Source organism: Tribolium madens, unplaced genomic scaffold (assembly GCF_015345945.1).
Source record: "Tribolium madens isolate multiple individuals breed KSU strain unplaced genomic scaffold, Tmad_KSU_1.1 Scaffold_96;HRSCAF=242;Tcas5.2_LG5, whole genome shotgun sequence".
Classification (NCBI taxonomy): Eukaryota; Metazoa; Arthropoda; class Insecta; order Coleoptera; family Tenebrionidae; genus Tribolium; species Tribolium madens.
In genome coordinates this window covers 3,710,728-3,734,658 of record NW_025401068.1, presented here as the reverse complement: position 1 = coordinate 3,734,658, position 23,931 = coordinate 3,710,728, and the positions used below count along the sequence as shown (strand labels likewise).

Genomic DNA, 23,931 nt, shown 5'->3' with positions numbered 1-23,931 from the left:
GTTAATAGCTTCGTTACCTAACAATTTACATTTTTGCCTTCTTATTGTCACGAACAAATACTTCGTTTCCACAAAGTGTAAAATTGTAGAGGATAAAAACTCGATTGCAATAATAGCAAAAGACAAATATGAATAGTTTCCGGTAATTTTTTAATAAAATTTCTAATCGCACTGTTTCTATTCAAAAAACTTTGAATATGCTGTGTTTAATTAAAAATTTAGCGGTTATGTAACCGTTCAAACAATGTACACATTGCACAATTATCTGAATTGATTATTATCCATTATTGGTAAACACTTGGGTATAACGCGACATTTAATTTTTTCGTAGCTTTACTTTCTTCAATTACGAAAATTCTCAAATTTCTCCGTGATGGAAAACTGATTTATCATTATGATTGATATGATTTTTCTCGATTAAGATTCAAAATTGCGTTTCCTCATATACATGGACTTTCTACTATGAATGAATAAATTAATTCGGAGCAAAATTTTTACTCGAAACCACTTCCGTCAAGATAAATACCACCGAGGACAAAAAGTCGTGTCATATTATTGGATACGTATCTCCAAGATTGGATTTATCAAAAAATGACACGCTTGACGGCTTTAAAAAATAGCAAACAATGAACAAGGCGCATTATAATGCAAGGCACATTCTTCAGATAAATCAAATTTAAATATTAATGAAGGAATGTTATTGTTATTTATACGTGATTGGATCCATAAATTAAACAGCATTTAACACAAAGCTTTATGTTTACCATCTGAAACAATAAATTTGAGGAAAAATAATGATTTAACGTGAAAGTCATTTATAATTAGTTTAACTTGTAACTGAGTGTAGTAAAATTACTTATCGATGACAGTGTGTCAATAGAGCGGCTCTAAACATACAACTTTTTCACTTTCTTATTAAGTGTTAATAAAACTACCGGATTTTTAAAACTACTTGTCTTCAAAGATTTTTACCTTTTCAAGTGATAAAACTTCTGGAATTGAGATATTGGCAAAAAAGTCGTTGTAATATTACTCGTAAAGTAGGTATGAGTCGAAATGGGATTGTTGGAGTATTTTTGAGGTGACGTACGAAAATCCGCGCGGGAGAAATGGTAAACTATATAAGAGCTTAGAAAGGACGATTATGTTTATATTATTGTTGGAGTTCCAAAGTGAAATAGTGTTTGGTGTAGACTAAGAAATGGCTTTTCTTTATAAACTGGTAAGTTGTACTTTATTCCAATCAATTTTCCTTCTGTTTTTTTCCTTCTTTATTACGTCTTGTTTATTAGCTCACCTTCAAATGATTTATTATCTAGGTTTTGTTCGCAAATTGGTAAAATTTCGACGCAATAAAATATTTTTATACTTATTTTGTTAAAGCAGTCATTTTTTTATACCTTTTCCTTCATTTAATTTTTTGAGTGCAATTTATTTTTTTTCACTAGTTTTGCAATTTTGCTAAAAATATTAAACATTTTGTAAATTATTACTTTGGGAATAGGAACTGAAACACTAATCTTCTTAATTCCAAATGATGGCCAATGTCAAACATCACTTTCATTTTTTGGCACTAACATATTTCACTTTCTCTCCAATATTAAATAAAATTACTTTCATGCACCAGAAACTATTTCTAAATCCATTCATGCCGAACCGAAAAGACATTTATTTCAAGGTCTTGTAAATTTACACTGTTTAAAAATTCCATGGGAATTTACAAGCTTTTTGCGGCGCTTCAAACTAATTAAATTCACTTCGTGATACATCTTGTCTGTTTTAGAAAGAACTAATACCAAAAAATATACAAGGTCGCTAAATAATTATTTTAATTATAAAGTTTGAATGGAGTAGTGCCAAATTATATTACAAATAAATCCTGCAGTGAATTCAAATTAAAATTTGAAGGAAGTAGTTTTTTGTTTGTGTAAACAAACATTAAGTGTAATTATTGTACATAAATCTTTTTTTTTTTTAAACAGAATAGGTTCAATCGATCATAAATTTGCACAACTATACCGGTTTACGGGATGCCAAGTAGAGAAATATTACCATTTTGGGATTTTGTTTCAAGGTTAATTTCAACAACTAGTCTTACAACACGAATTTTCAAATATGTCATAAATGGGAACAACTACTGAGTTTCTGAATTGCAAATACTAAAAAAAAAAAATACAGAGATATTCCATATGAAAAATTAATTATTTATGTAAATTTTGATTAAATTTAGAGCAGATCTATCTACTACTACTAATAATAATAAAATGTTCACTTTTTACTGTTATTTACATTAAATAAATTTAGTTTTACATAATTCTCTACTATCAAAATTTTAACGATTTTACTGTTAGACAAGGAGAGATAAAAACAAGATATTTATCATTAATTTCAAACTACAACATATTTCTAAATAAGGCCTAAAAAATATTGTATGTCCGTCCTACAAGAGTAAATAAAAGTCTGTATGAATTTTTAACTCTTTTGAGAAGTAAACAAGGAAATCAGTGAAAAAAATTACAAATAACGCAATGAAGAATTAGGTAAATAGTATTTGTTTCAAATTGCTGTCAAAACTCAACGAATTATGTTTTGGTTTATCTGTCCTTGAATATTCACACCAATTTGAAACCGACTGCAAATGTTTAAACTAGTATGCCCAGTGTTTTGTTTCCAAAATGTCGTTAATAATTTTTTATCAAAATAATTTATTAATTCGCTTTTAATTCATTGACTTTTGCTCTAATAAGTCATTGGAAATGAAAGTTTGTTGAGTAAGAATTTATTAAAATAATCAATTTAGATTTAAATATTTAGTAATTGTAAGTTCTAACAAAACTAAGACGCAACAGACAAAAAACAAATTAAATCTAACCTTCGCACGTGCAAATACGGGTTATAGCAAATCAATTAAAATACTCAGTGAAGAAGCACACTTTGGCTAATGACGGGAAGTACAAATCAATCGTGACGAAACAAAGTTGTAAATAAAAAAATTTAAACAGTGACCTGTTTGATTATATAAACTTTAAAACGCATATTTATGGAATAAACGGAGTTCCCACCTAAAGAAAATGAAGAAATAAATTATATAGATTATGTATTGCGATTGCAAAATGGCAAGTGACAAATTATCCGCTTATTGAAACGTCTTTTAAACAAACAGTTTCCGGCTTGAAGTCTATTAGTTTCTAAGATTAGCACGTCCTATTTTGTCAATGCTGAAGATGTGAATCTACTATGAAAGTGAAATTTTACGATCGTTGCCCGAAATAAAATTAAAAAAGAAAGCTCCAAATTGTTGCAAATCCTCCAAAACCCTCGCATATTACATAAGAACAATTGCTATACAAAATGAAACAATTTACCAGTCAGGAACTGAATTAACAGGGGTTTTCCTAGTTCCTAATCTCTCCGCGAGCATTTTTTATTCACGCATTGAATCTCCTGAACCAGTTCAGCCACCGTAACCGCATTTCAAAGAAATGGGGAGAAAGTCCAGCTACCTCAAGTTCACTGCTAGAGAAATGCACCGTTTATTTAAAAAAGTGAAAGGTTGATCTGATCGAAAATGAAAGCAGTCTATCAGTCTGTGCCCTGTAATAATCGTAACCGATTTTATAATGCATCTATTAAAAATAATTATCTCGTTTGCGATGACTTTTGACTCATAATTTATAGGATGGGTGTCGTAGGCGTAGCTTAAGACAATCCATTACAAGCTTTGCACGTTGCCCTTTTACTTTTATGATCATTTGTATTGTCACTCTATTGCCAATTACATCATGTGGCATATTGCAAAAGTGATGTTCTATATTTTGGGATCGAGGACCTCGCGGTGGATGCCACTTTTTGAATATAAACAATTTACTTAATTACACAACGCTACTTGATAGCAAAGTGCTAAAAAAAGAAAGTATTATTATGTCGTAGAGACGCGGAAATAGTTTCAATAAGTAGCTAGTGTTGTAAGTTTATTGCTCTAAAAGCAAAATTGCGTTACTTTTTACCATAAGTTACATATCTACCAGCAAAAACAATTAGACACAACATTGCAAGCACTACCTGTTCTCTTTAAAACAATACTAATGTATTAATTTCAGGTATACTGCGTTGCTATTATCACAGTAGCAAAAGCGAGACCGACGACAAAAAGCCCCAAGCCCTACCAAACCGAAGAAACCGATGACAGCTACAACCCCCGCCCCTACGACGAGCCCATCACCTACGAGACCTTCGCCATACCGACCAACCTCCAACTGCCCAAATCCGAGTCGGCCCAAGTCCCCTTTTACGTCCCTGACATCACCACAGCCCTGAAAGCCCCCCAGTACAACTCCGAGCCCAACTACTACCAAGTCCCCATTCCGGCGCAAGACCTCGTCGCCCCCTCGGAAACCGCCTGGAACCCCGACAATGACCCCAAATTCTTCTACGAAGTTCCAGCCTCCCTCACCCAACAAAACATCCCCACCAACCTCTACCCCAAGAAATTTAACAAAGATGTCCACGTTAAAAGCAAGCCCTACTCTAGCAAACCCAAGCAAGAGATCGTTTTGGAACCCATCAACGAGAAACAGTTCCTTGCCAAACAGAAGAGTTTGACTAAAGTTTACGATAATTTGGCGAAGAAAGAAAATCAGAAAGATCTTCAGGTACAACAGTTCTTTGCCCAGCCTAAGATTTCGCATGCTGGGTTTGTCGAGAGTGATGAAGGGGTCGGCAAGTTCAGCGCCGATTTAACTGCTTCTCTTGGGGGTTCTTCGCCTCTCACTCATTCTTCTTCTTCTTCTTCGCCGCATGGGGAAAGGCATGAGTTTCATATGCAGGGGCATGATGGACCCCACAGTTACAAGTGGGGGTTTGATACTGGCAAAGGGTAACTCTCGCTTGCTTTCTTCTGCTTTTTCACGTCAAAATACCAGACAAGAGATAATTAACAGTAATTTGGTGCGAATTAGAAGAGTTTTGATGTAAAAAAAACAACTCATTTAACCATTTATCTAATCAAATTGCTTATGTGGGTTCTAAACGCTTCATTTTTCATTTATGGTCCAATAAAATCACTTTGTTCCCTTGAAAATAAATACAAAATTTAAAAACAATAAGTGCATCCTATGTTGGTTTGCACTTGAGTGCACTTAAACGATTTGCGCCTCCATAAATAAATAAAAAAAAATTGCTAATAAAAATAGTTCTTTCAACTTTCTCTTTTCCACAATATTTTTCAAACATTAATTGTTTTGCACTGTTTCAAATAACTATGGTGGAACGCACATTTTAAATTATTTCCTATTGTGTAATGAAATGTTTCATGTTTTTAATTGAAATATTTATAAATCATGGTGTTAACACATACTTAACACAATCATTTCATTACTCTAACACTAGTAACATATAAGTGCTGTTAATATTCATTTGTGATCTAATTAATCCTTTTCCGTTACCATTGATTCAGCTTTAACACATTTAAAAAATTACTACGCTTTACTATCAACCTTGATACTTCATACAAGCATTAAACTTATCAACCGTAATTACGCATTTTTTACGCATATGAACGCTTTTATTAATTTTCCCAAGAGTGACATGAATGGGGTCAGGTTGGTTTGTCATGTTTATGGTAATTCGAGTTCAGATTGCGCAAAAATGTCTACAGTAAGAAAAATATAAGGAAGTGTAATATAGTAACCTTGCACGAAACAGGTAATTACCCACTCACGTATTTTGTTATTATTTACAGTCACAACAGGCAGTTCAGATATGAAGAAAGAGATAAAGAGGGGATTGTGAAGGGTCATTTTGGTTTCTTCGATAAACTTGGAAAATTGCAAATGGTTCACTACGACGCACATCCCCACGAAGGTTACCATGCAGATGGAAATTTCGGCAAATATTAATTTGTTAGTTCAATGTTTTAAAAACGCTCAAATAACGCTATTATAAATCAATGTTTTATATTGGTTTCTAGTATTAGGTTTAAAGGATCTGGAGAGATGGTGTTGCAGCTCTCTTGTTATCTATTTTTATTATTACGTGAATAAAAGTTTTAATAATACATGTGTCATTACCAATTCAACCCAAATATTAAAAACTAAATAAATAAAAATCAAAACAATAAAGTGAGAAAAAAATTGAGTAACAGAGAATATTTTATGAAATACATTAAAAATTTAAATAACATTTCGACTTATTTAATTATGAACCGTAATCAAATTATGCATAATGTAATTTAAATAGAGCAAATCTAATAATTTTATTAAATACAATTAATATTCAATTATATAGTATGCAACCAAGCATATCACTGTGTACAGCGGGTCAAATAATAATTTTTTTTTTAAGAAAAACTAAATGTTTATTTTAAAAAACGAAAATCTTTTACATTATTTAATTCACCGGTGTCATCATAATAACTTTTAAGTCATCCCATCGTAAATTCATAAGGAGCGGGATAAGATTTTGTAAGATTTCCATAAAGGTGATGCTCAATATCAGACAAAAGCCCAGAAGCACCAAAGCGAAACAACCTGCTAGTAAGCCAATCATTTCCCAATATTTCTTTGACCATTATCAACCAGGAAATTGCGTCTTTACTTGTCCTAATCCCTCCAGCAGGTTTTAAGCCAACCTTCAAGAAGAACAGTTATTTAAAATATGCTTTTTAATGTTTTTTACCTTGTAATTAAATTTTTCGTAATATTCCCTAATAGCCCTACTCATAACAAGACCAAAAGGTAAAGTAGCATTAAGGCTTTCTTTACCAGTGGAGGTTTTGATAAAATCAGAACCTGCCATCATTGCAACCAATGATGCCTTATACACCTTCAAAACAATCCAATTACCTTTCAAAAATAGTCTAGAAAGACAAAACCAACATTGTTTAGTGTTCCCAATTCACCAGTGGCTAAAATAGTCTTCATATGAGCAGTGGACCCACAAGCCTCTTTCATCTGCTGGATTTCCTGGTATAAAACCTCCCATTTACCAGTCAAAACCAAACTCCTATCAATGACAATATCAATCTCAGTAGCCCCTTTTTCTACAGCGTATTTGATTTCCTCAACTCTTGTCTTTAGTGGCATTTGACCACTGGGAAAACCTGTTGCAACTAGAATTCACATTTAATACAAGTTTTGCAATTATTGCTACATACCAGAAGCTACATTAATCTTATCAGTGAGTTTTAACTTTTTCAAGGTTTTAACAGCGTCTTCAACTCGAGATGGGTAAACACAAACTGCTGCCGTCCTAATAGGACAGTCAGAATTATAATCAAAACCTAACTGGTTCAGTAAGTCTTCAGGTAAAGGTTTTGCAGCCTAGAAAGACTTCCATTTAATAATTTTTAGATAATTATGTTATCTGATACTTTGTAACACAATCTTGAAACATTACTTGGTGTGTCATCGCCCCCCAGTGTGGTTAAGTCAATGCAAGTTACAGCTCTGAGTAACCAAGCTGCTCTGTAATCGTTTTTCAAGTCTCTAGAATTAAGGATGTCTTCAACAGCGGTATTGACAGCATTTAGGTTTATGTTTACGCTGTTTAGCCATCCTAAATCTAGAATTTTAAGGAAAATGTTAGAAATAAAGTTTGATTAAAGTTTAATTTAACCACCTAATTCACAACCTGGATTTCTTTCCAACATTTTGCACAGCAAAAAAGTAACGGGACGACTATTTAAAGATAACGAAAACAAAGCTGATAAAGATTTATAAAAATTTGAATCAACAAGTGGACCAAAAGATTCTTACTAGACTACCATGGTCGTAGTTTGGTATAAGCCTGAATGATAGAAAAGTATTAAAACTATGTTTTTAATTAAGTGTTTTAAAAACTGTAACAAAATATAAATACTACATTAAAATAAAATAAAAAATGTTTTTTATTGACAAAATTTTCTTTTAAATTTATTTTTGTGACGTCGGGAGTTTCTAGATGGTCGTCTAGAAGTTGCCTTTGACAGCTGACACTTTTGACATTTCATTCATGAATGTTTTCGTTTTCATTTTAATACGTGGTTATTTTCATTTCCATTTTAATTAATTATTTATTTATATTTTTTTAATTAATTGTGTAAGACAAAACATTCGTATAAATGAGACAACGAGCAGTGTTACAAAATAATGACTTCAAAACAATTTTGTTTAAAATGGAACAATTTTCAGAACAATATCCTACATGCGTTTGAAAGTTTACAAAACACTGAAGACCTCACAGATGTCACGTTAACTTGCGAAGGAATCAACGTGAAAGCACACAAATTTATTTTGTCTGCTTGTAGTCCTTATTTTCGGACAGTTTTTAAGGTGGTTATTTGGTGTTCTAGTTCTCAGTGACGTGAGGGTAAATTCCGTTATTTTGCAGGAAAATCCGTGTTCTCATCCTATTATCATCCTAAAAGACGTTCTCTACACGGATTTAATTGCCATAATTAATTTTATGTACCATGGGGAGGTTTTGGTGTCAGAGGAACAATTAGCTTCGTTTTTACAGACTGCCAAACTGTTACAAGTATCTGGGTTAAACACTACAAATGAAACATATTCTAAAAAGTCCCCAAAGAAAACCAAACCTCAAAAAAACGACCCTGTAGAACAACCATTGAAAAAAATTAAAGTTTTGAACAAATCTAAATCCAAAGTGATAAATAGTGATAATGCGCACCCAAACTCTCCAAGAGAAATTTGCGCGACTAAGGAGTCATCAAGTTCAGTGCCTGAAACTGATAAAATCAAAGCAAACATAAATGACAGTGAGGAAGAATTTTGTGCTGATGTAAATGAGAATGTTGAGGTTGTTGTGAGTGAGAAGGGGGACCAACAGGGTTCGATTTTAGAGGCTGCCCTTGAAAAGCCTGAAAGCATCTTAGAGAGGTCCCTAACGTCACAACCAGTGGCCGGTAATTATCACTTTTGACCTGTCCTGACCATTTTTTTTTAAATTTATTATTGCAGGTAAATCCCCTTCGTCTGTTCCTTTTAGCCAGGACCAACTCGGCCTCTTGCAAAGCTTGTCTGACGCTTCCAAATCGGTCTTCATTCCTAGAAAGCCTCCAGAAGATTTCGAAAAACGCATCAAGTCAACATCATCAAATTCATCAAGTCCTTCAACTTTTGACCGTCCATCTGAATTTCTCCAACAAACCATCAAAATAGAGGAAGACTCTTATGACAGCTTTGACGCGCTACCAGACGATATTATACAAAGGGAAGGGAATATCCAGATTTCGCGAGCGCCTGATGTACAGCCCCATCATAGCTCACAGTGTGGCAATTGTCCACATTGTGGCAAAGTCTACTCAAATCAATCTGCTCTGAAATACCACGTCAGGTTGGTGCATTCAGATCTAACCAATATGTACTGTTGTCATTTATGCCCTGAAGCTTTCAATTATAGGGAGGGGTACAAAAAGCATATGGTTGAAGTCCATTGCATAAGAAATTGAAATGCTTTAGTGTTTTATAATTTTATATATTTAATAAATTGGTTTTCAAAGGCTGACAGGGACTTATTTCCTTCCTTATTTTTATAGTGAGTTCGCTAATAGAGCAAGAGCCTGCGGTCGCCAGACCTTCGTCATTTTTAAAAGCTGAAAATTTGTCAGCGCATACTACCAACACAGGTAGAAACGATGGGCAAGTATGAAGTTTGGGTCGTCGTGGCTTTGGGAGATAACAGGTAGCAAAGAAGTAAAAAATGTTAACTTAAAATTATCAAATAAAAAAGCGTAATTTTTTATATTTTCTTCGGAATAATATTAGAAATCACTTTATCCATTGCCAGACACTTAATATAGTGGCAACCCCTTGTCGGACACCCTTAAACTTTAATAAATTGCAACTGTTTTAAAAGCTGAATTTTATACATGTTACTTAGACAACTATTAGAAGATGTTTTCTGTCAGTAACCAGACAGTTTCGACAGTTTTACCCCCGACCAGACAAACATATGGGGTAGCTATAGGCCTCCCATGATGATACTTTGTCAAAACTGAATCATATTTATTTTATTTAAAACTTAGCACTTAGAACTGTCAAAACTGACTGGCTAATGAGAAAACATCTTATAATAGTTACCCAAGTAACATGTATAAAATTCAGATTTTATAGTATACCGTAAGTACAGTTACAATTTATTAAAATTTAAGGGTGTCTGACTAGGGGTTGCCACGAAGTTAAGTGTCTGCAATGGATGAGGTGATTTCTAATATTATTCCGAACAAAATATAAAACAATTACGCTTTTTTATTTGATAATTTTAAGTTAACATTTTTTACTTTTTTGCTACCTGTTATCTCACAAAGCCACGATGACCCAAACTTCATACTTGCCCCTCGTTCCTACCTGTGTTGGAAGTATGCGCTGACAAATTTTCAGCTTTTAAAAATGACGAAGGTCTGGCGACCGCGGGCTCTTAGACTATAATTACGCAAGGCGACAAAAAAAGTCTTGTCGTGACAACTTGACAAATTTTATATCATTTTGTTCGTCTCAGTGAGACAAATCAAATGCACTAAAAAAAAATTTAAAAACCCCTTGCCCTTTAGAATGATATGCAATTTGAAATTGAATATTGACAAACTTTTCTTCGAACAGTGTTCGGAGAAGTTCGAAGTAATCTAAGAAAAACCCTACGTGTAAACTTTTTTTCTTCGTCACCATCAAGTAGAGCATCTTTTTATTAATAAGTATCTAAATTTTTAAAATAATATACCGAGTAGTTTTTAAGATATGATTTTTTGAAGTTAAGGTTTGCTTTTCAGGTATTGCGCCATATAGGAGAAATGCATGTTAATCTTACTTAAAATTGCATTTTTATAAAAGTATTTGTTTTAAGACTCTTCTTTTGCTTAAAAATGGTCAATTGTACCTTCTTTGTTCTAATTAGAATAAACAAAAACTGTTTCTTTACTTAAAACAAACAAAGAGTACCTGCGTATTAATTAAACCAAATAAAGAGTTTTTTTGTTGTAAAAATGATCACTGATCATTGAGCAAAAAGTTTAACAGTAGCTTTATATATAAGAACAAATCCTTTTCAAATTAAATCATTTTCCACTCAAATTCCAACTTGTTCACTTTGTTCTAGCTTTCTGAACTTTTTTTTTGAAAATGTTCTGAGCAAATGCTTTCTCATCATTTTCTACTGAAGTTGAATGCAATAAGTCAGTTGCTTCGTGTGCAACTGTTATCATAACGACTACTGAAGTACAAGCTAACTGAAGCTAATCGTAGAATGTACCAACAAAATAAATCAGGTGGCTTATTGCATTTAACATCATTTGAAAGTGATGAGAAAGCATTTGCTCAGAACATTTTCAAAAAAAGTTCAGAAAGCTAGAACAAAGTGAACAAGTCGAAATCTGAATGGAAAGTGATTTTATTTGAAAAAGATTTGCCCTTATATTTAAAGCTCGTGCCTTAAACTTCTAGATCCTCTTTGCTCAATGATCAGTGGTCATTTTTACAACAAAAAAACTGCAGTACGCAGGTACTCTTTGTTTGTTTTAAGTAAAGAAACAGTTTTTATTTATTCAAATTAGAACAAAGAAGGTGCAATTGACCATTTTTAAGCAAAAGAAGAGTCTTAAAACAAATACTTTTATAAAAATACAATTTTAAGTAAGATTAACATGGATTTCTCCTATATGACGCAATACCTGAAAAGCAAACCTTAACTTCAAAAAATTATATCTTAAAAACTACTCGGTATATTACTTTAAAAATTTTAATTCTTATTAATAAAAAGATGCTCTACATGATGGTGACGAAGAAAAAAAATTACTCGTAGGGTTTTTCTTAGATTACTTCGATCTTCTTCGAACACTGTTCAAAGAAAAGTTTGCCAATATTCAATTTCAAATTGCATATCATTCTAAAGGGCAAGTCCAACCCTTTAAAAAATTGTCTTTATTTGAAGGAAATTGGCCTAAAAGTTATTGAGGAATAATTTTTTAAAGTTAAAGTATTTTAAATTCATTTAAATTAGAAAAAAATATTAAGTTCAAAGTGTTGACTTTTTGAATTTTTTTTTAGTGCATTTTGTGCACTGAGACGAACAAAATGATATAAAATTTGTCAAGTTGTCACGACATGACTTTTTTGACGCCTTGTGTTATTAGTCGCCTTTAAGAAACGAGTTTGCGACGATTTTCCATGGTTTTTTTCAAATAAATATGAAAGAATTTTGTAATTATATTTAATTTAATTTACTAACTTGCTTTGAGTATTATAATTCTAATCAGTTAAGGATATCGGAGCAAATAAAGCACAAGTTTATAAAATAAACTATATATTCAGATAAAAACTTTATACAGCGTTTGTACAAACATTTAAACATAACTAAACAACTTTTACAAGGAGCATTCCGACTCGATTAAAAAGATGGAAGCTCAGCTGTCGAGAGGGTCTGCGATGATCAGTTCATCAGCTTCGGACGTGCTAATCGTAATCATCATTTTTTCTTCACTGGAACTATCCGACGAGGCAGATTGAGTCGATGTTGCAGCCTCCTGTAACAAATCGGTAAAATGAAATTAAACTGTTGTACAAATCCTGGTAATTTAATTCAATAATGGTGTAAAGATTCCAGTGACATGACCAAAAGCGGTAAAAGTCACATGAGATGTTATAAATTCAATTTAACTACCTGTGCGTAATTAACTTGAGTGATTTCGTATTTAATATTGTTTTTATTGTCTGTAATCCACATAGGTTTTGCTTGCTCGTCCGACTGGGCGTCATCCCACTCATCTTTGTCTTCATGAACATCGTCAACGTCGTCTCCATTAATCCGCTGTAAGACACACCGTTAAATAAAATTAAAAACCAGAATGCAAGAAGGAAAGTTCAATTAAAGTGCAACACTACAACCCCAATTTTGGTGAAAACTGCACTCTTATTAATCTTTACACCATTAACACCATCTAAGTGACACACACAACAAACACCTCCTTACCGTAATCCTCTGCTTTTGGTGCGTCTTGAGATGCTTAGATAAGTGGTCCGATCTCATAAATTTCTTGCTGCATTCGTTGCACTGGAACCGCTTTTCTCCCGTATGAGTCCTTCTATGTCTTTGCAACTCGTCCGACCGTGTGAACCGTTTACCACAGAACAGCCAACTACACACAAATGGCCTTTCCCCCGTGTGCCACCGGAGATGCGCCCTTAGGTGTGACGTCTTTCCATACACTTTGTTGCATCCGGGGATGTGGCAGATGTGCTGTTTTTTGCGATCAGCATGTCTTTCGCCCTCTTGACAGTTAGGACACGTGCATGCCACCCTCCGAACTCGCTGTTTTTGTAAGCCGTCTTGACCGTTTTCACCAACTGGAGTGGAGTTATTCATTTCCGGTGGATTTGCGGTGACCACGACGCCGGGGGTGAGTGGCGCTGTTGTTTGCTGCGTTGTGGTGACGTTGGGGATCACTTGCCATTTGTTGGGGTCGTTGGGGTCCTGCTGGATGTGCTGGCCCACGGCGAGCTGCGAAGCCGCCGTCGGCTGCGCGATCACCTGCACGTTGCCCAGACCTAAACCCGACACTAATTAATCATTAATGAGAAAACAAGTTTTTTTTGCTACAACAAGAATATCTGAGACAACTCAGGTTATTCTTAGCTAAATGTACCAAAACCGTAAAAGTTGAACGGTGGTGTTTTTAAATTTAGCTATCCATGAAAATTCGATTGTGATTTCAGTTGTTTTATAACAAAAATTTGTTTTATTTTATCACACACACCACTGAATTGAAAAAAAAAAATTGTTGATTCCTCATGGAAACCATAGATACCATAACGTTTCCACGACGACGTGTTTTTTATCGGAAAATTATTCATAAACGTGGCTAAAAGGTTTTTTTTTCTATTTTGCGTTTAAAATAAGTCTATTCCATCACCCAAATGACGTCATTTGAGTGCTTTAATAAGTCGTTGGCGTTAATTTAATTTTAGTGACAGATTTAATTCACTATTCATTTCCAAATGCGAAAACAAGAATTATTTTTATTTTTCACAGCCGCCTAACATTATTCCACATAAATGTCGCCAACCGTTGCAAAATTCTCTAGAGAAAAAAAATCTCGTCTTTTAATTTATAAAATGATATAAAGCGGCAAAATGGAGTAAAGTATAAAGCACTTGTTACAGAAGGTTCTTCAAGCAGTCATTTGTTCCTCAAATTGTGCTTGAAACCTTCTGCAACTTGTACTTTAATTAATATTCTATTCCTTGTTATCATTTTTTCGTTGTTCCGTGTTGTTATGGTATAAATAACATTCAACAATTTACAACCGTTAAGCTGTCAATAATACCCTAGTAACTTACAGGACTGTTAAAAGGTTTTAACAGCCCGCTTTTCATTTAACGTTCGGCTTTTTGACAGCTTTGACAGTTTAAACCTTCAAATATTGACTTTTTCAAAATTTGAAAATTTATTTTTATACAGTGTGTCAGAACTCGCCCCCAGAAAAAATTTTCAAGTAAGGTAAAGAACATGAAAAAAATGGGTAAAAAACTATCTGTCAAAAAATTTTGACATTTGACATTTTTTTATGTCTATTTAATGATACTGATGACCTTGTATATGTTTTTTTTTTACAATTATTTAGTAAAGGAACAAAAATTTAGCAATAAAAGCCACAAACATTGAACAGAGTTAGAATTTAGGAAAGAGCTTCGTTGTTTCCTTTTTTAATAGCCTATAGCAAAAAAACTTTGAAAATTATATAAAGTGCAAACTTTAAACCCTCATAACTTCGAAATTTTTATTAACATTTTTTCCATGTTCCTGCTATCTTACCTTATTTTACTCTGGGACGCGAGTTCTGGCGCAGCCTGTATGGTACTTTAATACGACGAAAAACGTTGTACGTGCCAAGTGCTGTTAAAGGCCATAACGGTCATTATGGTCTTCTTAACAGCCCTGAATTCGTAAGTAACTATACATAATATACAGGATGACTAAAAAGTATGGAGTGTTTTTTTTTTTTTTATTCTTTTGCTTCCAGAAAATAATAATTAATAAAAATTAAAGTGCTGTAAAAAGTGTAATCGTGTTTTGAGAATGAAATTTTGTTTTGTTTTTATATTAAAAAACATGTTTTGATAAAAATTGAATATAAAGTAGGTAGCTGCAATCCTTAGGTCATAGACTCATAGCCTTTATGAAAAAAATGGTTTTGTGATTGCCATTTAAAAAAAAATTTTTTGCAGAACTCAAAAACAAAAGAACATTTCTAAAAAAAATATTCTTGATGAAACGTCCCAGTTTTATAGTAACGTGAGATCAAAAATTATCTTGGACAAGGGTGGTCATAGAATAGAAAACGTCTGTCGTAATAATAATTCGGTCAATGTTTGACTCACATAGAGGCATTTTCATTTTTGATGGCGAAAACAAAACACTGTAAAATGTCACAAAACTTACTAGTCAGTGTCAATTTTCTCATAAACGTTACAAGTGGGATTAAGTTTAAGGGAATTCTATAACTTAGTAAAATAATAAAACACATTCATTAAAAAGGTTTATCGGAAAGATTCTTCTCAAGTAGTCTCACGTGTGACAAATTATTTCTTGTGCTTGAGCAGTAATAATTTTTTTATTACAAATATGTGACATTCTGAAATAATTAACGAACGAAATTTTCTGACGTTTAACCGTCTATTGTTTTCGCCATCAAATATGAAAATGTCTCTAACATACGACAATTATTTTAAAATCCATGACCACCCTTGATCAAGATAATTTTTAATCTCACGGTACTTTATAATTCATTAAATACTTTTTTCAAAAAATAAATAGTTTAAGCAAAAAACATTTGGTTCCATACTTTTTATTCACCCTTTATGCAAGTTACAAAAGAAAAACCTTTACTTGATGTGAAATGTTAAAAATGAACTGCTAAAGGTATCTGGGTACCATGAGGATCTGTTATTTTCATTTTTTGTAACATTAATTTTGCATCCTTGTCTAATGTGGTGGCACAATAAGTCATACATACCGGGTATGTTCTGCACTGTGGGTATTGCTTGAATATTAGGAACTTGTATAATGTTGGTCCCCCTGACCTGCTGCAAATTGCTGGCGGGTATGACAGTGAATTGTTGGCCGTTGGCCCCCGTGAAAGTCAATGGCGTGGTGATATCGGACTGGACGGTGGCGCTCTGTGAGACCGACGTGGGGGTTTGAGCGGGCGCCGCCACCGACGTCGCGATCTGCACTTGCTGGAGTTGTCCACTGGGGGTGATAATACTCGCGACTTGAGGCATGATGTGCTGGGCTTGGATGATATTGGGAACGGCCGCTGTGGCCAATTGAACGGGAAAATGAATCGTCTGGTAGATGGTTTGGCCATTGCCTGACGAGATCGGCACTTGGATCGGGATGGTCTGTTGCATCGGAAATTGGACCACTTGGGGCATTGTGGGACGGACGGCGACACTTTGCCCGTTAGAAAGCTGAACCGTCTGCAAGTTGGTAGGAAGCACTCCGGGGGCGCGGATTATTTGACCGGGGCTGAAGAGCTGCTGCGGCTGCTGGCCACCTTTCCAAAAGAAAAACTTCCACTTAGCAATATAATAGTATTTTTGTTGTGAATCTTTACATTTTTTTCATGTCTGTTGAGAAAATTTACAATAATTTACACCATTTATCATGTGTGTTATGCAACCAACAATACAATAATGACTTCTGATTTAATTAATTTCAATCTAATATTAGAGTGATAATCTTAATACAAGAAAAACTGAAAGTACTTTGAAGTAGCTATGCTGATTTTTAACGTTCTTAATTTTCAAATGATCTGTTTTTATTTTATTATTTTTTTACACCATTTATCATGTGTGTTATGCAACCAACAATACAACAATGACTTCTGATTTAATTAATTTCAATTTAATATTGGAGTGATAATCTTAATACAAGAAAAACTTAAAGTACTTTAAAGCGATTATGCGGATTTTCAACGTTCTTGATGTTCAAATGACCTGTTTTGGTTTTATTAATTTTTTTCGTAAGTTGAGTTTGCCAAATCGTGTCATCTACCTGCAAGCGACATGGCAGGGATGAAGAGCGCCTCCTGGCCGTCAACGGTGACCGTCTGCATCGGCTGCATGACATTGTAGGCCAAGTTCTGTCCCGCGGCGGCGGCAGCAGCACTGACGATCTGCGCACCCTGCTGTTGCAGTAACTGTTGGGAGATCTGCTGCGGTAGGCCAACGGGGACGCTGACCACCTGGGGACTGGCCACGGGCACGTTCTTGACGGGGGTAGGCGTACTGGACATGGTGATGGTGGGAGGCGTCGGTTCGCTCGAGGTGGGTCCGATCCTGCTGCAGGTCGCGGCCAGCAGCGCGAGCGGCGAGGGGGTGGGCTTGTTTTCCTGCAATCACAACAGGGCGGGGCATGAGACCTTGCTGCTACTGCTGCAAACTTAATGATGCACACGCATTGCGTATCGAGAGCAGGAAACCCGACTGTGTAAACATGGAGCGAGACGAGTCATAAATCGCCGGAGACGACACGTTTCAAGATATTTTTGAATTATCGATCGCACGGATTTCCAACCACGCGAACAAACAAAATTATTCGTTTATTTTTGGATGGAATTTCGACGAGTTGCAAGGCTGCATTATTCAAAAATAGAGTTTTCCAACTTTGTTCCTAATTTTAATTAATACTATAAAATTCTGACATTACAAAATAATTGAGAATAGAAAACAAACTATGCAAAGGAGGAAGCAGTATTTGGATAAAACCTAGCTTGCATTATAACATATTTATTAATCTACCAGAACTGGTATACGACACAAATAATTCAAACAGTGAATCTTGTAATGATACAAGGCCTTGCTCTTCCGGTATAAGCAAATATAATCGAAAAACAAACAGAAATGTTCTATTTTTCCAGATAGGTATCTGATGGCAAACTACTATAAACATCAAAACATTTTGTTTATTATTTTGCTTGTATAGGAGAAGTGAGATATGCAATTTAGAAGACCTATTCTATCAAAATATCACACAGGTACAGTTGCAGCAAGATTACTAATTATATCCCGGCTTTCCATCTCAATAATTAATTCAACCAACACACTGTAATCACGGACTGTGTGTCCCAACGATAATAAATAATAAATATAAAATCGATGCACCACTTTGTTTGTTTCAAGCATATTTGTCAATTGGTAGTTGAATCATCCATTTATGCAGTTTTAATACACGGATTTATTAGTTAAAAACTATTAACAAAGCAAGTGCATTATTATTACCGAACTAATGACAAAACAATTTGAGCATTGAATGGAGCTCTGTACTCTGTAGTACCTAAAAAAATTAACAAACAATTTCACAATATAACAAAATATGCAGTAAAACATCCAGCTTAGGTACAATTATTAATTAATACAATTTCAATTTTCAGAAGTATATGAATTAATTTTAATTAAGAAAAGGAATTTTCGAATTGTTTTTTGTAAATAATTGAAAAAAAAAAAACAATCGTTTCCGAGCGAACTTATTGATTGTAAACTCTTTTTCTCCAAAGTATATGAACATAAGACAATGTATGTATGTACATACATAATGATACAGAAATAGACAAGACAGAGGACAAGGATCTTGTTGACTTATCCAATATTAGATGTGTATGACATGTAAACTTTCACTATAGAAGTTTTCAATTTTGACTTTTGAAACATTTTGGAATGGATTAATCTATTAATATTAAACAGGTTTGTCTTCATGCATTTTACTTACCGTAGCCGTATAAACTTTAATCTAAAATGTGTTCAATCTCTTAATTTTAAACAAACTTTAAAAAAATCAGTTCATTATCTACTGTGTTTGTCCTTATTGGCTAATAAGTGTTATCGCCTATATCTAAGTCAACCATTTTTAACACATTTTTTTTTGATTTACAAATAAATTAATTTACAACTCAAATATTGAGTGTGAACATTAAACCTAGGGAAACTAAATTCGCGTTCAATTATTTCAAAAGTTCAAATTAAATAAATAAAATAAATCTTTTTATTAAAAATTCATTACTCCATCTCATGAATCATGATTGAGAAAACATTTTTTCTATGGGATGTCTTGTACAGGCATGTGAACCGTGTCAAAAAATTAACAGTGATTTTGCATAAAAAAAGTGGGAAAAATAAAAATAAACAATCATATAGGTACCCTTAAAGTTCAAATATTTTCCTGAATTTTTGCCAAGACGAGTATCAAAAATCATTATAAGGAACATTCAAAATATCGAAGCACTGTACAGTTGCGGAATAAAAATTTCGGGCAGTATTTTTCTGTCACTTCAAAAAGTTCACTGTAAACTACCTTTTACTGTCATCATGACTGACATTTGACAAGGAATAAATATGTAAGTCAAAATGACATAAACATGACAAGAGTAAAAAATGAGATTATTAATATAAAGGTTGTTTTACATTATGAAAATGACAATACTGCCCGACATTTCCGTAACTGTACATACATGGAACCAAAAGTTGCTAGAAGAAATCTTCATTTTCTTATGTAGTAGTAAATGTAAAAATTCCAAACAAAATGTTGAAAGAAAAACTTCAAAATCCCTATCAGTTATAACTGAAACATTTTTAACAACCCAAATTGTTGTTTAAGTTAATTTACCAATTCTTTTTTTAGATTTCTTTTACAATACCACTATTACGAAAAAAGTTTTTTCAATGTAAAATGAATAAAGATTAATGTAAATTTATTATTACTATTATTAGGAACAGAAACAGTCTCAAGAAATTCATATGCACACTTTTTATCGCAAACGATGATTGTTTATTTTAATAAATGAAATAAAGAGAAACAGGTTTTTCAGTTGTTTATTCGTTTTAATTAAAAAAAAAAACAGATACTTCGAAAAATCATTAATGCGAGAGTCCGTTGGATAATAATAAATTATGTAGTTCGGATAGAGCAGTGGTTCCCAAATGCTTTCGACTCGCGACGCTTTTTTGAACTAAGATTCCTCACGGCGTCCTATCCTAAGTCAAAGCATGACTGAATCTACCTATTTTACACGTAAATCAAAAATGAAAATAAATAAAACAATAAATAGATATCCAGTCATGGATGAAAGTAAAATAGTACTCTGATATTGTTTTATAAGGACTATTAGAAGTAAAAGTGTCGTTTTTGGAGAAATAACTACAGCCCTACCAGCTCTTGGGGTAAAACATAAAAAAATATTTTCTCTTCATTTTTATTATACAGGGTGTTCCGTTTTTATTGTTACAAATTTAAACAGGTGATAGGATATTCAATTCTAAGACAAGTTTCTTATAAACATGTATCGAAAAATGCTTGGTAAGGGAGCTACACCCCCTGAAAGGGGCTAATATGTTTTTGCTAATATTTCAGAAACCATTTAAGATAAAATTACAAAATTTGGTACAGATGATAATCTTTATACACCTAAACGAATTCAAACATCAAATGTCGAAATTTCTAATCAGGGGCGTCTGAAACTGGTGGGGTTTAGGGTAAAAAAATATCCTACCTATTTTGGCTCTAGTTTCTTTAGTTATGCATTGACCAAAATGGTGGTCACTTTGAACAACTCCTTTAGATTTAGGCAAATTCATTTAATTAATGTTATTATTGTTATTGTAATGTAATGTTAATTAGTTGAGGTTGATTAAAAAATATGAATTTCTTTCTTTTATTATTCTGTAAATTCTGATTTATTTGAATGTTGTATTGGTGTGTAACATAAATTTTAAATTAATTTTATTCAAAAACAATAAGTCGTATCGACACAAGAAAGACTTTTCTGTGAACTATCGAACTTAAGATTTTGTTGCTGAAAGTACCGAGAAACTAAAGCCAAAATAAATAGGGTATTTTTTACCTTAAACTCCTCCAGTTTCGTACGCCCCTGATTAAAAATTTCCATATTTGATGTTTCAATTCGTTTAGGTGTATAAAGGTTATTATCTGTACCAAATTTTGTAATTTTATCTTAAATGGTTTCTGAAATATTATCAAAAACATATTAGCCCCCTTCCAGGGGGTGTAGCTCCCTTACCAAGCATTTTTCGATACATGTTTATAGAAAACTTTTGTCTTAGAATTGAATATACTATCACCTGTCTAAATTTGTAACAATAAAAACGGAACACCCTGTATAGTATAGAGAAAGAAATGAATGGCAAACACTCTAAAAAAGCGCTATGGGCGGATAAGATATCATTGCTTCCTATCAAACTGGAAGTGACATTACTTAACATGAAGAAAGAATACCGGTTTAGACACACAGGTAAGGAGGTAAGTAAGTGAAGACCACCTTGAAAAATGATATCAACAGTTGTTCACAAAGAAATACATTAAGCGGGGTACAAAGCTTGACGTTTAGGTACACCTGGATAATAAAACTATTTGATTTTATCGCTAAATTATAATTCCGCATTTGGAAATGTGGCGTCCTTTGACCACATGTAATTAATTACACAAAAAGAATAAATTGCTTGAGACCTTGATTAACGCAAAAAATAGTGTTTCGCTGTTACGAAATGGCAAAAACAATCGAATAGCGCGTCAAACCAGGTCGCAGTTGGCTTTAAAAAATCGCCCGCCTGCTTTGCTCAGCATCTCGAAATGAAGAAGTCTTCGTTTCGATATCCAAGAAGAAGGATGAGTTCCGACCCCTGGTTGGAGCCAAAGTTCGACCTCCTCTCCTATCTTGGAACCGGGACAAAGCAACTCCCACAGCTAACGTCACGATCTCCGCCCTAAACTAACAATCTAGCGGGCCACGGCCTAAAATTACCACCAACTTAACAGCAACAACACCCACCTGTGCCGAGTTTTGAACGTATTCCGTTTTTAAATTCTGGTTCACCTCAGTTGTCATTATTGCGGTCCATCGGAATAAATCCTACGTTCATTGTTGGACACTGCTCTCGTCGTTTGTTGTGTGATGTGAACCGTGCTTTACACACATACACACACTTATAAATCGATATGGTCACACGGCCTACTTGATTTTCGACAGGCAGCACCGTTTTTTCGCAAAAATGTTTGTTAGAGACGCGGTGGGACACTTCTAATTGATAAAACACACGGCTGGGCGTGATGGGCCTATGCAAGACACCCAACGCTAGCTAAATTGGACAAGTTACAGGCAGGGCAACGAAAGCGCAAACCACGCCATTCTGGGACTGGCTTGGGTGGGGAGGGAACCGAGCTAGCGCGCTCTTTCAAATAACGGATGGTATAGGGTGACATAGGCGGAGAGATGGTTGGGGCGGACCAATATTCGATTCAGGAAAAGTGCAAAATTTTTACTCAAACTGTCATTTCGATGAAATCAAACTCATCATTATAAAATCAATTAGGACAATAGTATTTTACGTTATAGGTCCAGTAAATCGGTACCTACTGCTATATCAACACCTAATCTGAAATATTACAAAGAGCAAACGAGTATCATAAAGTGGTATTTTACTACACTAGTGGTGTAAAGTAAAATGTATAGTGACGTAAACAGAAACTCAATGTATAGTGACAAAAATATCTACATTCTTAAAGGGCATGCCATTTTTTCATTAAATTTTAAAAATATTGGCAGTGGGTATAATATTTGAGGAGCAGACTTTCAAAATGCAGTTTGTCCATGTTTTTATGAATTGAGGTTTTTAAAGTTTTTTTTTAAGTACTCCAGTCGTAAAATTAGTGTCCAATTGTGTTCAATGTGTACACAGGGTGCTGCATTTTGGATGTCTGAATAGGGAATCTCCGAAACTAAAATGTTTAGCCAAAAACGAGTGATACATTCGGGGGCTCATTTTTTGAGAAAATAATATTGGTTAAAACCGCATTCCGCTATCGTCTTTTGTTTTCGACTTATAGACAAAAATTGACATTTTGGCGAAATCTAAAAAAAAGTCATATCTTCGCTATTATAGAAGACATAGATTTGAAATAAAGACATTATACAGGCACTTTTTTACGAAGAATTTAATAATGTAGTTAAGTATTGTTTTTCAGTTATTTGTTTAGCCGTAATAAGATAAACTTGTATTTTTTTAAATGGAAATCATAGGCTCATAAGCTCATTTTTTTCTGATCTAAAAAATATATATTTCTAACAGAATATTTTTTTTATAATTATACTTAAAAAATTAAATACATATCTTGCTTGATAATAGTTGGCCATGGAAAAACTATTTCACTCCAAATGTGTAAATAATAATCAATAAGAGTTTTGTGAACTGTAAAAGAGATGAAAAAATCGATAAAATTATAAAAATTTTAAAAATACGATACGTTAGAAGTATTGAACAAATATGCGAGCGTCTCAGAACAAAATTATTACATATTTTAAAAAAACCCAAAAATAGGAAAAACAAATGTGTCAACAGTCAACACAAAAAAAAAAACATTTTTTGATGGTCTAATGGAGGAATGATAAAGTTCCACATAGACGGAATTTGGGCATTTGAATAGCCATATTTGTGTGTCATATAAAAATTATTAGTGACACTGGTTGAATAATATAGTTTAAATCTTTTTAGTTGAAGATGCAACATTTTTTCATGGCTAATTGGGAACAAAAATCAAAGATAAATTTTTGCTAAAAATGTATTATAATAATTTGTTACAAATATATATTTTTGTTTATAAGAAAAAAACAAGCTTTTTAAAAATGACAGCCATTCATGATTCCCATTTAAAAAAATACAAATTTACCTTATTACGGCCAAACAAGCAACTGAAAAAAATTGTTAACTACATTATTAAATTCTAAGTAAAAAAGTGCCTGGAAAATGTCTTTATTTCAAATCTGTGTCTTCTATAATAACGAAAATATGATTTTTTTTAGATTTCACTAAAATGTCATTTTTTGTTTATAAGTCGATAGCGGTTTTACCCAATATTATTTTCTCAAAAAAA

At 33.4% G+C, this 23,931-nt stretch overlaps 4 protein-coding genes across 6 annotated transcripts; 2 read left to right on the top strand and 2 right to left on the bottom strand.

Annotated features, from left to right (window-relative positions):
* The first annotated feature begins 1,066 nt into the window (after nucleotides 1–1,066).
* LOC123013397 lies at nucleotides 1,067–5,773 on the top strand. Its single transcript, XM_044411891.1, has 3 exons — nucleotides 1,067–1,222; nucleotides 4,101–4,652; nucleotides 5,741–5,773. Exons 1-3 carry the CDS (start codon nucleotides 1,202–1,204, stop codon nucleotides 5,762–5,764), a joined length of 597 nt encoding a protein of 198 aa, XP_044267826.1. The 5' UTR covers nucleotides 1,067–1,201; the 3' UTR covers nucleotides 5,765–5,773.
* A 556-nt stretch (nucleotides 5,774–6,329) lies between these two features.
* Nucleotides 6,330–7,743, bottom strand: LOC123012952 (deoxyribose-phosphate aldolase). Its single transcript, XM_044411197.1, has 6 exons — nucleotides 7,618–7,743; nucleotides 7,370–7,560; nucleotides 7,154–7,319; nucleotides 6,876–7,108; nucleotides 6,676–6,822; nucleotides 6,330–6,628 (listed from the first exon to the last, which is right to left on the bottom strand). The coding sequence occupies exons 1-6, from the start codon at nucleotides 7,646–7,648 to the stop codon at nucleotides 6,422–6,424; spliced, it is 975 nt and encodes a 324-aa protein (XP_044267132.1). The 5' UTR covers nucleotides 7,649–7,743; the 3' UTR covers nucleotides 6,330–6,421.
* Nucleotides 7,744–7,982: 239 nt separating this feature from the next.
* LOC123013242 (protein abrupt-like) lies at nucleotides 7,983–9,501 on the top strand. Its single transcript, XM_044411664.1, has 3 exons — nucleotides 7,983–8,309; nucleotides 8,368–8,902; nucleotides 8,958–9,501. Exons 1-3 carry the CDS (start codon nucleotides 8,127–8,129, stop codon nucleotides 9,446–9,448), a joined length of 1,209 nt encoding a protein of 402 aa, XP_044267599.1. The 5' UTR covers nucleotides 7,983–8,126; the 3' UTR covers nucleotides 9,449–9,501.
* Nucleotides 9,502–12,277: 2,776 nt separating this feature from the next.
* On the bottom strand, nucleotides 12,278–22,181 carry LOC123013241 (transcription factor Sp4-like). 3 transcript variants are annotated; one of them, XM_044411660.1, is made up of 6 exons: nucleotides 21,833–22,181; nucleotides 17,047–17,383; nucleotides 16,004–16,546; nucleotides 12,961–13,547; nucleotides 12,652–12,798; nucleotides 12,278–12,514 (listed from the first exon to the last, which is right to left on the bottom strand). In XM_044411660.1, exons 1-6 carry the CDS (start codon nucleotides 21,887–21,889, stop codon nucleotides 12,395–12,397), a joined length of 1,791 nt encoding a protein of 596 aa, XP_044267595.1. In that variant the 5' UTR covers nucleotides 21,890–22,181; the 3' UTR covers nucleotides 12,278–12,394. The 3 variants fall into 3 exon arrangements, with proteins under 3 accessions (XP_044267595.1, XP_044267596.1, XP_044267597.1); XM_044411661.1 differs by having other exon boundaries at nucleotides 12,961–13,535; XM_044411662.1 differs by lacking the exon at nucleotides 12,652–12,798.
* Nucleotides 22,182–23,931: the final 1,750 nt, after the last annotated feature.

Bases quoted from the DNA above. Each gene is read 5' to 3' on its own strand.
- LOC123013242 (XM_044411664.1), top strand. From the start codon at position 8,127: ATGACTTCAAAACAATTTTGTTTAAAATGGAACAATTTTCAGAACAAT. The intron at 8,310-8,367 runs GTGGTTATTTGG...GTTATTTTGCAG, and splicing joins ATTTTCGGACAGTTTTTAAG to GAAAATCCGTGTTCTCATCC. The intron at 8,903-8,957 runs GTAATTATCACT...TTATTATTGCAG, and splicing joins AACGTCACAACCAGTGGCCG to GTAAATCCCCTTCGTCTGTT.
- LOC123013241 (XM_044411660.1), bottom strand. From the start codon at position 21,889: ATGACAACTGAGGTGAACCAGAATTTAAAAACGGAATACGTTCAAAAC. The intron at 17,384-21,832 runs GTGGGTGTTGTT...TTGTGATTGCAG, and splicing joins ACGTTCAAAACTCGGCACAG to GAAAACAAGCCCACCCCCTC. The intron at 12,515-12,651 runs GTAGTTAAATTG...GATTTGTTACAG, and splicing joins CTCAAGTTAATTACGCACAG to GAGGCTGCAACATCGACTCA.
- LOC123013397 (XM_044411891.1), top strand. From the start codon at position 1,202: ATGGCTTTTCTTTATAAACTG. The intron at 1,223-4,100 runs GTAAGTTGTACT...TATTAATTTCAG, and splicing joins TGGCTTTTCTTTATAAACTG to GTATACTGCGTTGCTATTAT. The intron at 4,653-5,740 runs GTACAACAGTTC...TATTATTTACAG, and splicing joins AAAATCAGAAAGATCTTCAG to TCACAACAGGCAGTTCAGAT.
- LOC123012952 (XM_044411197.1), bottom strand. From the start codon at position 7,648: ATGTTGGAAAGAAATCCAGGTTGTGAATTAG. The intron at 7,561-7,617 runs GTGGTTAAATTA...TTAAAATTCTAG, and splicing joins AAATCCAGGTTGTGAATTAG to ATTTAGGATGGCTAAACAGC. The intron at 6,629-6,675 runs GTAAAAAACATT...TTCTTCTTGAAG, and splicing joins ACGAAAAATTTAATTACAAG to GTTGGCTTAAAACCTGCTGG.